Source organism: Bactrocera oleae, chromosome 2, assembly GCF_042242935.1.
Source record: "Bactrocera oleae isolate idBacOlea1 chromosome 2, idBacOlea1, whole genome shotgun sequence".
NCBI lineage: Eukaryota > Metazoa > Arthropoda > Insecta > Diptera > Tephritidae > Bactrocera > Bactrocera oleae.
Window position 1 is genome coordinate 85,525,221 of NC_091536.1, and position 11,233 is coordinate 85,536,453.

General features: G+C 31.9%; 4 protein-coding genes and 1 long non-coding RNA gene across 6 annotated transcripts; 3 read left to right on the forward strand and 2 right to left on the reverse strand.

The window, feature by feature from the left end:
- The first annotated feature begins 681 nt into the window (after window positions 1-681).
- LOC106617243 (3'-5' ssDNA/RNA exonuclease TatD) lies at window positions 682-4,200 on the forward strand. The gene is made up of 5 exons (XM_014234318.3): window positions 682-1,278; window positions 1,701-2,049; window positions 2,479-2,590; window positions 2,661-2,830; window positions 2,894-4,200. The coding sequence occupies exons 1-5, from the start codon at window positions 1,062-1,064 to the stop codon at window positions 3,030-3,032; spliced, it is 987 nt and encodes a 328-aa protein (XP_014089793.3). The 5' UTR covers window positions 682-1,061; the 3' UTR covers window positions 3,033-4,200.
- On the reverse strand, window positions 4,090-5,766 carry Idi (Isopentenyl-diphosphate delta isomerase). Of its 2 annotated transcripts, none has more exons than XM_014234319.3 (3): window positions 5,648-5,766; window positions 5,255-5,583; window positions 4,090-5,166 (listed from the first exon to the last, which is right to left on the reverse strand). In XM_014234319.3, the coding sequence occupies exons 2-3, from the start codon at window positions 5,528-5,530 to the stop codon at window positions 4,705-4,707; spliced, it is 738 nt and encodes a 245-aa protein (XP_014089794.3). In that variant the 5' UTR covers window positions 5,531-5,583; window positions 5,648-5,766; the 3' UTR covers window positions 4,090-4,704. The 2 variants fall into 2 exon arrangements, with proteins under 2 accessions (XP_014089794.3, XP_014089795.3); XM_014234320.3 differs by having other exon boundaries at window positions 5,643-5,709.
- A 227-nt stretch (window positions 5,767-5,993) lies between these two features.
- AP-2sigma (adaptor protein complex 2, sigma subunit) lies at window positions 5,994-7,110 on the forward strand. Its single transcript, XM_014234321.3, has 3 exons — window positions 5,994-6,137; window positions 6,203-6,352; window positions 6,475-7,110. Exons 1-3 carry the CDS (start codon window positions 6,135-6,137, stop codon window positions 6,748-6,750), a joined length of 429 nt encoding a protein of 142 aa, XP_014089796.1. The 5' UTR covers window positions 5,994-6,134; the 3' UTR covers window positions 6,751-7,110.
- A 618-nt stretch (window positions 7,111-7,728) lies between these two features.
- Window positions 7,729-11,211, forward strand: Rab1 (RAS oncogene family member Rab1). The gene is made up of 5 exons (XM_036361329.2): window positions 7,729-8,129; window positions 10,291-10,411; window positions 10,489-10,536; window positions 10,608-10,835; window positions 10,908-11,211. The coding sequence occupies exons 1-5, from the start codon at window positions 8,107-8,109 to the stop codon at window positions 11,103-11,105; spliced, it is 618 nt and encodes a 205-aa protein (XP_036217222.1). The 5' UTR covers window positions 7,729-8,106; the 3' UTR covers window positions 11,106-11,211.
- Window positions 7,734-8,601, reverse strand: LOC138855829 (uncharacterized). Its single transcript, XR_011394945.1, has 2 exons — window positions 8,556-8,601; window positions 7,734-8,391 (listed from the first exon to the last, which is right to left on the reverse strand). It is a non-coding gene; the product is annotated as an uncharacterized lncRNA (long non-coding RNA).
- Window positions 11,212-11,233: the final 22 nt, after the last annotated feature.

Consider the following 11,233-nt stretch of genomic DNA (forward strand, 5'->3'; position numbering starts at 1 on the left):
ACTTTCCTTTTTAAAAGATAACCAAAAATGTTGAAGACGAAGTACGCAAACGAAAAAACGTAAATTCTAAAACAATTTCTTTTTTTATTTTTAATTATAAGCTGAGGATTGTTATTTTTTTTGTTGTAAATTAGGTATTTGGAATACATTTTTTTTTCAATCCGGTATTTTTGATTAAAAATTTAAAAATTATTTTGAACTAAGAAATTCAGGATTATTATCTAAATACGTTACTTCCAACCCTGCTCTATGACACTTATTTTCACATGATAAAATTAGAGAAAAAGAACATCATTTTTATCATCTAAAAAAATTAAATTATATGTTTTTTTTAATATCAATTATGCATGAATACAAATACAAAACGTAAGAATACGTATGAATCTTCTCACGCTTAGAATTAAATAAAATACATGTATCACACCCTGTGTTTTAACGGTTTAAGAAAATTCTGTCAAAATATATTCGCACAGCAGATTCAACACACAACCACCACTTTTCCTACTTATTTACTTTTTATATAACTTTATTATAATTTGTTGAAAACATTTTTTATCTTATGAATTTATTTTCATTTAATAAATTTATTTTCTATTTACTAGTTTAGGCATACTGTGATTTTAAGATTGCCCAGCAATTATAAAAAAAGAAAAGTGAGGTTGGCAATACTGTTTATTCTATTATTTTACTAAATTTCTTGGCCGCCAGCTGCCAGCAGTCGTGAACAATTTCTATAACATTTTTAATTTAATCTTCCTACAAAACTAACGATTTTAAGGTGCTTAATTTGCGTGTGATAGTTTTAAATTTTCCCTTAACTTTGTCTTATTGCGACAATATCTTCCGCGAAGGGCGTACGCCATTATTATTCACACTCTTCAAAGATATTCATCATAATTATTGTGCATATAAAACAATTTTCACTACGTGCCGTTATATTGTTATTTCGTCATATCTATTTTCGTCAAGAGTCAACGTGCAAGCACCACTCGTATTACCGATAACAATATTAATCATTGGAGTTACTGGAAGTTGTGAACATTAACAAAACCTCTACGATAATGGCACAATCTATACCTGACACAACCTCCCCTGCTAATACTAGCGCTGGCGCTGGTTTAAGCTTGGCAGGTAACTTGGGTGTCGGTGTGGATTTAGATTTAGTGGATATGAAGCACTGCTTCGAAAATCTTATAGTCATTGATGCAGGCGCCAATTTAACAAACAAAAAATATAGCCGTGATCTGGAATCAGTTATACAGCGAGCAAAAGATGCAGGTATGTGGCATGCATAAATATAAGTCTGGATGACGTATTGAACATATATTCCTTATGTATATAATAGCTACATATGTACATATGTTTGTTCATACATATTTTGTCAATTAGCGCAGTCTGTTTTCATGAAGATTTCGTTGTGATCTTCTTCGATAAGAACAAGGCGTTGCGTATTCGTATTCTTTTATGTATGTATACACATATAAATATTTACACACCCATTAATATGCGCATACAAATAAGAAATATTTATTTATGTATGAATGTGTATTCAATTTGACCTCAAAGGTCTTACGGGAAGTCTTCGTTACGTCGTTTGCATATAAATAACGAAACTGCAAGTTTTCAGATAAAAAAAAAAAATTAGCGCAAATTTACTTACTCATTTACTTTTATTAAAGTATTTATTTTTATTTTTGTAGGTGTTCAAAAAATTATGGTTCCAGGTACATCGGTAAAGTCTAGCAAAGAAGCACTGCGATTATCACGGATTTATCCCGATATAATCTATTCGACTGCTGGCATACATCCACACGACTCCAAGTCAATTATCGAAGAACCAAACACATGGTTCGAGTTCGAACATATTGCGGCTTCACAGGAATGCGTTGCCATCGGGCCTTGCGGTTTAGACTATCAGCGTGATTTCTCTGAGCCCGAGGCGCAAAAAGAGATATTTGAAAAGCAGATACATTTGGCTTGCCAATTGAACAAGTCATTGCTAATACATGAGCGTTCCGCGCAACAGGATGTACTCGATATACTGGATAAGTAAGTTTTAATAGGTTTATATTTATGTCCGTCTGTATGTCTGTATATACGCGAACTAGCCTGTTAGTTTTTGAGATATCGATCGGCAATTTTACACACGTTCTTTTCTCAAAAAAAAGTTCTCATTTGTCGGAACCGCCGATATCGGACCACTATAGCATATATGTATGTAGCTGCTATACAAACTGAAAAAACAAAATGAAGTCCTTGTATGGAAACATTTTTATTTGAAAAAATATCTACACGAAATTTCGCATAGAGCATTATCCAAAGCAACGCTATAATCGACAAAGAGATTTTTCAGATCGGACCACTACAGCATATAGCTGCCATACAAACGATGAAAATCAAGTTTTTGTATGGAAACTTTTTTAACGTTCACCTTTTTTTTAATTTATACTTTATTAAATTTTTAATTTGCATTTGCAGGTTTGAGAATTTACCGCCTGTGATCATAAGAGGATTCATGGGCACAGCGGACGAAGCAGTCGAATATCTCAATAGGAGATTCTATATTAGTTTAACTGGTTATTTATGCAAGGTAATAGTTGTTATCAAATTTTAGACATATATATGAAGTAACGTAATGTTGTATTACTTAAAAACTGTAGGACAAATCAGATAGTGGAGTGCGCAAACTCTTAGAAAATGGAACTTTGCCTATAGATAGACTGCTTGTCGAAACGGACTCGCCGTTCATGTATCCAAATACACGAGCTTCCAAGCTGCCGCAACATGTTAAGACTGGAATAACAGAACGTTCGCTATTATATTTACATAGGTTGGTTGTAAAAGTTATATCTGCATATTTATTTTAGTATATTATTTTACTATTTTTATTCAGGTACTGTACTTTTCAACGCAATGAACCTTGTAGTTTGCCCGCCATAGTTGAAATGATAGCTGCATTCATGAAGAAAACGCCAGATGAAGTAGCTTTAGCCACTGCATTTAATGCTTTGAAGCTTTTTGGATTATCCTAAATGTCAATGGCTGTGATTTTACTTATGTAGACTGTCATAAAATTGCTTAGTGTGTAAAAGAGCAATTGAAGCATGCGCCGTTTTTCAACAATTACAAAACGAGTAAATGATTGAAAGGAATTCAAAACAAAAGTGCCAAAATTTTATAAGTGGTAATATAGTTGTTTTGCCTAAATTCCTACATAAACTATGAACTACAAGACTTCGAAAGTGCCTTAAATGAAGTGCGAAAATCGCCAATTGGCTGATAAAAAAACCTAAACAAACGACAAAATATGCTAAAAAATATATTTTTAACGAAATCGACACCTATTTATTTTACACATATACATACTAACTACGACGTGTTTTAAAGCGCATGCAAACCCACAATATACTCATAAAACCAACTCTATGATTTGAATGAGATGAATCACATTAGAGTTAGAGAAAAAAAACAGAAAACATGAAATTCGAAAAGTTATTCAAATTTAATGCGAATAATACAACATAAAGGAGTTGACCGAAAATTTAATGTAGATTTTGGATAAACGCAGGAATAATGGGTGATAATCAAAATAATTTAGTTGCATACATTTGTACTTCCCCGTCTTAAAAAATGCTTAAATAATATGCATATACAACATATCTACATTAAAGAGTTATACAAAATATATATAAAATATTAAATACCACAACATGACAAAATTGCGTTCGCATCACATGCATACAATTATACAAAGCTGTTGCAGCAACAGAAGTCGCGCGAAAAGAAAGTGCTTTGAGCCCTTCTTATACGTATATACCGAAAATACAAAAACAAGTCGTGCTGCAACTTATTGACTATATTTTCATACATACATACATACATTTGTTTTACTATTACATAAGATTTTTTTACGCCAAAACTTGTAAATATTTATTATTCATTTTGTTTGATATTTGTTGTTGTGCTACGGAATGTTTATTGTGCTACGCTAACTCAATAATATATGTACGTTGGTACATAGAAATAGTTGTAAGTCAAAAACAATGTGCATGGTAACACAGTGGATAGATGAAAGTAACGCGGTAAATGTGATCGTTTTACTAAACTATTGTACTTTATTGTTATTTACATAAATACACATAAACAAATAAAAATTGTATACATACAAACATAAAATAAGAAATAAAAACTGAAATTTGACTTATCGTTCGTTTTTCGTAAAATCAAAAAACCACTCACTACTCACTAAACTCTTTCTATAAAAACTCCTGGTGTTACACCATTTGGGCGCTTGACCTCTTTGGTATAACTATATATACCTAAACAATGACTATTATATCTTTTATTCAACCTTTAGTTTCGAGAAAAATTATTCATGCATTGAGATATACATCAATTGAGGACGATGTAGATGAGTAAAATATAAATCGAATATTATATACAAACACCCTTCAATTAATTTTGGAAAACCTCACATCAAACATAATTAAAAATTCGACTAGAAATACAAGCCAGGCTTCATGTGTACCCTTTTATGTGTTTTATATGATAAATATATAAAACGAAAAATAGTGAAACTTGTCCCGTAACTAATGTTTTTGCTTTAATTTTTTAAAGTACTAAAATAACAAAACTAATTATCGTAAACAAAAATTGTGCATGCGAAATTTTTCCCATATATAAGTGCACATTTATAATTATTATTTATCCCGAAAAGCGGTGTATGGCATTTGTATCCACATACTGATTCAAGTTATGCAAATTATCCCACCATTCTTTGAGTTTACTTCTCAAAATAAGTCTAAACCAAGGTGTTAGTGGGGCGTTGAATTTTGACACAATTTCATCAATTTCAGCTCTTTTAATATAACGCACTTCACTGACTTCATTCTCATTAGGATTTAGGTCAACGTCTTTTTGCAAAAATAGTATATAATCGATTTCATGTTCACCCCACACGCCATCTCCGCAATCCTTGTAATGTATTCTCGTTAAGTAATGAAAATATTCTGGTTGTATTTGTTCTTGTGGTATACCAAGCTCATAATTGAGGCGTCGTTGAGCGGCTCTTCGTATACCTATTGCATTAGATTCTTCTCGTTCTAAATCAATGTCGTGCAGTGGATGACTACAGCAAGCGTTTGTATATGTATCGGGAAATGTGATCTAAAAAATATTATTGTTATTTCGCAGAAACTCCCACCACAAATTATATAAATAAAAAATAAATTTAAACGCAAGCTTTCAAATGTACCTTATGCGTCGATCGCCGCTGAACCAGCATGTCACCCTTTGAATTAAATAAGAATACACTAAATGCACGATGCAATTTTATATCGCCAGTTAGCTTATTCACACGATGGCAGTCTTCTTTGCTACTGTAACCAATTGCCTTATCCTTATCGTCCACTAGTATACAATTTTCTTTCAAAGCTAATTCCTGTTGTGCGTCCACTGCCGCTGTGTAACTTCTGGCCCACAATTTTTGACTCTGGCCACGAAATATACACCGATTTAACATTAATATCATTATTACTGTATTTTAAAATAAATTGACCGTTTCCTTGAGCGTATCTGGGTGCTCTAAAATAAATAGCTATACTTAAAAACGATGATTGGTTTTACTTTATATCTTGTTTTACTTTACATGGGTTAAGTATCATTGTAGAAATCTACTTATACTTATGCTTATACAATGCAGTATATCGAGCTGTCTGGTTGCAGTGATCATATGTTTATAGAGATGCTACATTATCGATAGAATTTTTGATAACAATACAAATAGTGTAGTTACTCTTTTTCAAAGATTAGAAATGAAAGACGGGAAATAATTGTTTTTATTAAGTATTTTATAGGTGAAACCAAATACTAAATAATGTTTTAAGAAAATCAATTTATATTATATTATCACTGAATTCGATTTTCAACATAATCGCGCCGTATGTTATCGGATGAGATACGGTTTGTATGGAGTTTCAAGTAAATAAAAAAAAATGCATCACTGAAAAATAGCAGTTAACAACCCTAAATTAGTGTAATGATACAAAAAAATCAGTGAAATTCATTATCTCAATTTTGTATAATTTACTTACTTGCTGAAATAATAGATCAAAAGGCAAGAATCTTCGAAAAAGATGGTGAGCAAAAAAAGGGGCGTTGCACTAGCTTGATGGTTTAATTATTTAATATATTTATTTGACAGATTCGATTTATTCTAATACAAAACCGTGCTGGGAAGACGCGTTTAGCCAAGTGGTATATGAATTTTGATGATGACGAAAAACAGAAACTGATTGAAGAGGTTCATGCAGTGGTAACTGTAAGAGATGCAAAGCATACCAATTTTGTAGAGGTGTGTATTAATATTAATATACTTTTGTTGCCACGAAATGCAGAACTATTTCATTGTGGTAGTTGAAATATCCTCCAATCAAGGGGCAACGACTAAATAATTTAATATTTCTACACTTGCAGTTTCGAAACTTTAAGATTGTATACCGTCGCTACGCCGGTCTTTATTTCTGCATATGCGTTGATGTCAACGACAATAATTTGTGCTATCTTGAAGCGATACACAATTTCGTAGAAGTTTTAAATGAATATTTCCACAACGTATGTGAATTGGACCTAGTCTTCAACTTCTATAAAGTGTACACGGTAGTAGACGAAATGTTTTTGGCTGGAGAGATACGTGAAACATCCCAAACAAAGGTGCTCAAGCAGTTATTGACGCTTAATTCGTTGGAATAAAAATTTGCTGCCATCTCTGCATTCCATGTATGTGTGTATGTGTATTTCAAAACTTGTATACGTTGCAAGCGCCATGCCAACTTTATGGATGGTCCAGTAATGGAGTTTGCGATGGTCGATCCATCAGTTTTCGAATCTTTCATTTTAATTCTATTCATGTTAATGTTAATATAATTATCAGTTTAATTACACATATAACTATGTAAGAAAAGTAATTAGTATTTGTTAAAGTACTTGTATAGTTATTGTAGAAATAAGTGAATGTGTATTACCTATATAATTACACTCAAAATCACACTGATATTCAAATAAATAATTATGTGTATTTGCGCAAAAGGCATATATTTCAAACTACGTTAATCCAACGACATTTTTCTTCCGCTATCGAAAGTAAAGCTATCTTGCTGTATGTTTTAGCCTACTATACACAATAATCGAAACTATATACCCGGAATGAACCTGGATTTATGTCCTCTCGGCGACTGTAACTGTCGCCAATTTTTTTTTAGTGAAAAATATACCCTTTTCACGCAAAGCGAGGTAAGTTGTATTTAAATGATTCCTAACCAGAGAATGTAAATGAACTCTTCCAAGTTCTCTGGTTAAAGTATAAATTGTCAAACAAAGCGGGGAAAGTTGTGTGTGAATGGGCCATTAATGATGGCAATGGTAAGCAAGCTCACGAAATATAATGAATGCAAGATTTTTTAATCTACAAATTTATTTATTTTATTTATATTTAAACTAGTCTTTCATTCTATATGTTTGCTCCAGTGCATTTTAAACGGTTTTATTCGTTTAAGAAAGTACACAATTAATTTTAATAAGTAAGTTTCACTAACAATGGCAATCACGTAATAATCGTTTATCGATATGCAACTGATGTGTCACAAAATTCATCTACTTTTTATGTGCGTGAAAGAGAACACTATGCAAGTGATTGCGTGGAAGTGAGATATACAAGTGAATTTTCATCATCGTCATTTGTTCGTCGCCATTGTTCTTTCGTCGTCGTTACCGTCGTCGAAAATTGTCGAGCGAAAAATAAAAGTTATAGCACTCATTGGCAATTTATCTCATAGAAAACAAGTTGTCTTTAAAGTAAATACAAAAGTCTAAATATAAAGATTTTAGGTTAATTATTTGCTGGAGTGCGATTTATTGAAAAAGTATATAATACCGTCCACTGAAGTGACAAACAGCAGTGGAAAGTGTGGCTCAGCTGAAGAAAGAAAAAATCATTTGATTAGCGCAATAGAAGACAAAAAACAATAGTTCGAATTCGTGAACGTTAGCAGAAAATTTGAAAACGTTTTAAGTTTTCTAAAAGCGAAGTCTTAAGTGTTCAATACAAAAATGTCCGCTATGAATCCAGAATAGTAAGTGCATAGAATTTAAATAAATTAATCTTATTTCTATAATATTCCATAAAGGTTACGAATTTATTTTGCGACGTCATTTTTGTTACAATTAAAATAATGTCTATCCACGCCGTCATATTCACCGTCAACGTCGCAGTTATGCATAGGAACACTTCGTGGCAAACAGTGCTCATGCATATGTAGGGAGTGTTTACACTCGTATAATGTGTAGACGATTACATTGGAAGCTGATTCCATGTTTAAAGATTTTTTATATTCACTACATTAAAAATATATAGAATTAATTGTTATTAAAAATATCGATATGGGAGTTATGTAGTATGGAATTATGGGGCGGATGAGTCACTTGTAAAGAGAGATTCATTGCCGCTCTCATGCTCATTGTGAGCCATTCCTCTACCCCAGCAGCATTGCGTGTATTACCTTATTACTGACTGCCACCTTGCTTCATTTTCTCTGTTTTGTGTATTGCACTTTTCGTTTTGATCTCCACAACTCTATACCCTTATATATGTTTTATGTTATAAGAGGAAGAAATTTTTATTTATTCATGCATTTAGGCAGGCCATGATATGATTATGAGTAAATTTCATTTAGATGAAATTATCCTCAACCAAGCATTCAATAGGTCTTATATGGTAGGTAGACATTCGTGTCTTGTTGTAGCACTAGGATATTTTGACAAGTTGAGAATTATGATTTTTTGTTTTTGTAATTTACTTTAGCTAGGAGGGTGTTCTTCAAATTTAAAGTACAATATAAAAAAATGTTATTGATTAAAACTATTTTAGTACGCTTTTTTTTAACCTAATTGCTTTACTTTTAATTTTTTACTTTCGAATTTTAAAACAATTGTAAACAAAATATAGTAATTTAAAATTTTACCCTATCAAATTGTGTTCCTTAAAGGTAGTAAACTGGATTAAATGTTCTAAACATTAAAAGGTCGAATGTGGCTTTCATAAACAGTCAAGGTCTCGCGATAGTATTGAAAATGTTTGAAGAATTATTAAAAGAAAAATAGGGTACTACGTATACGTAACTATTACTGTTACTACATAGAGTAGGTTTACGGAAACTTGTTTGTTTTGTATTCGTATATTCGTCCATACCATCAGATCGCGGCGCAAAGGAAATTGTGACTTACATTTCTTCAGTATATTTTTTTCATAAGAAAATGTTTAACACGCTGAACTGGTAATTACACAGCACCTAAGTGACTTGAATATGTGATATGTGCAAAGTGTGTTAAATATATTTTGAAAAATATACATAAATTATTGAAAAAATTCACTTTCCGCTCACGGATTTGTAATCTACGCGTAAAAATAAGACGATTAAAAAAAAATTTAATTTTTGAGGCTTCCTTAGTTGGGGGACCTAAACTATACATTTACCGAAATTTTTATTTATTAATGCGTTTAGGTAGGCACATGATATGATTATGAGTGAATTTCATTTAGATGAAACAATATCCTCATCAAAAATGTAAGGTTTTAACCATGTTTCTGTAAATCTAATTATATGGAAACTAAAATTGGAACTGTTTAAATACAAGTCGGTTAATTTTGTATTAAGACGATAATAATGCTTTTACCAATCAGTTTTTTATATCGGTGGTTGCTTTTGGTAATTTAGCAATGTTTTCCTCAGTTTGACTTCTAAGTTTAGGCTTAAATTCGCGTAAAAAAGCCCCAGGTGGCCAGAATGAACTATCTAAGATTTTTTTGAGTGTTTCAAGAAATACGTCTATTTTAAACGATGATATACTTCTATCATAATTGAAGTTAAATTTACGGATATTGATACCATCAATTTTTAAACGTGACGAAATGTAAGACTTAATGTCCTCCACCACGGTATCTTTGGCAAGTCTAGAAATAAATATAGACTTTTTAGGCTTTCAAATGTGGCTTTTGTAAACAGTCAAGGGCTCGCGATAGTATTGAAAGCAACCGAAAATGTTTGAAGAATTATTAAAAGAAAAATAAGAGTACTACGTATACGTAACTATTACTGTTACTAGAGTAGGTTTATGGAAACTTGTTTGTTTTGTACATATTATACTTACTAGTTTTTCAGAGCGTTCATACAATATACATATGTACATATATTAAATTTTAATGTTTTATTAAATATTTATATTTTTTTGTTATAGTGATTACTTGTTCAAATTACTGCTCATCGGTGACTCGGGCGTGGGTAAATCGTGCCTTTTGTTGCGATTTGCTGATGATACATACACAGAAAGCTATATTAGCACAATTGGTGTAGATTTCGTAAGTATATAATGAATATAATTAATACACCATAATCAAACATAATAATATTTTTTTTTTCAAAAATTGCTTTACAGAAAATTAGAACCATTGAATTGGACGGCAAGACCATAAAGTTGCAAATTGTAAGTGTAATTATATATTTGTTCAATAAAACCATAATTATATGTAGGAATTTTTTTTGTCCTCGTAACAGTGGGATACCGCTGGACAAGAGCGCTTCCGTACAATTACATCTTCGTATTATCGTGGCGCACACGGTATTATTGTTGTATATGATTGCACAGACCAGGAGTCGTTTAACAATGTAAAGCAATGGTTAGAGGAAATCGAGCGATATGCTTGCGAAAATGTAAACAAGTTGCTCGTGGGCAACAAATGTGATTTGACTACCAAGAAAGTTGTTGACACAAATACAGCAGCGGTGAGTATCATTTTTCATTTGCATATATTTGAAGTGAATAAATAAAACTTTTTGTTTTTTTTACCGAATTAGGAATACGCAAGTCAGTTGGGTATTCCATTTCTGGAGACTTCAGCTAAAAACGCAACGAATGTTGAACAGGCTTTCCTGACGATGGCTGCCGAGATAAAGAATCGCGTTGGGCCGCCTTCAAGTGCCACTGAGAACGCCAGTAAAGTTAAAATTGATCAGGGACGTCCGGTGGAGAACACCAAATCAGGTTGCTGCTGAATAAGTCCGATTGTGAACTCATATACACACTTTATTTTATTATACTAAAAAACAATTAAATAAAAAAAAGAAATCACAGCAAAGATGGTGATGATAAAAAAACAAATCATTATGCTGCTAAGCTATAA

What these genes read in the sequence shown, in the direction of transcription:
- Idi (XM_014234319.3), bottom strand. Translation starts at nt 5,530, where the DNA reads ATGATATTAATGTTAAATCGGTGTATATTTCGTGGCCAGAGTCAAAAA. An exon ending in AGCGGCGATCGACGCATAAG is followed by an intron (nt 5,167 to 5,254) that starts GTACATTTGAAA and finishes AATATTTTTTAG; the next exon opens with ATCACATTTCCCGATACATA.
- AP-2sigma (XM_014234321.3), top strand. An exon ending in AGCATACCAATTTTGTAGAG is followed by an intron (nt 6,353 to 6,474) that starts GTGTGTATTAAT and finishes CTACACTTGCAG; the next exon opens with TTTCGAAACTTTAAGATTGT.
- LOC106617243 (XM_014234318.3), top strand. Translation starts at nt 1,062, where the DNA reads ATGGCACAATCTATACCTGACACAACCTCCCCTGCTAATACTAGCGCT. An exon ending in ACAGCGAGCAAAAGATGCAG is followed by an intron (nt 1,279 to 1,700) that starts GTATGTGGCATG and finishes TTATTTTTGTAG; the next exon opens with GTGTTCAAAAAATTATGGTT. An exon ending in GTACTCGATATACTGGATAA is followed by an intron (nt 2,050 to 2,478) that starts GTAAGTTTTAAT and finishes TTGCATTTGCAG; the next exon opens with GTTTGAGAATTTACCGCCTG.
- Rab1 (XM_036361329.2), top strand. Translation starts at nt 8,107, where the DNA reads ATGTCCGCTATGAATCCAGAATA. An exon ending in GCACAATTGGTGTAGATTTC is followed by an intron (nt 10,412 to 10,488) that starts GTAAGTATATAA and finishes ATTGCTTTACAG; the next exon opens with AAAATTAGAACCATTGAATT. An exon ending in AGACCATAAAGTTGCAAATT is followed by an intron (nt 10,537 to 10,607) that starts GTAAGTGTAATT and finishes TCCTCGTAACAG; the next exon opens with TGGGATACCGCTGGACAAGA.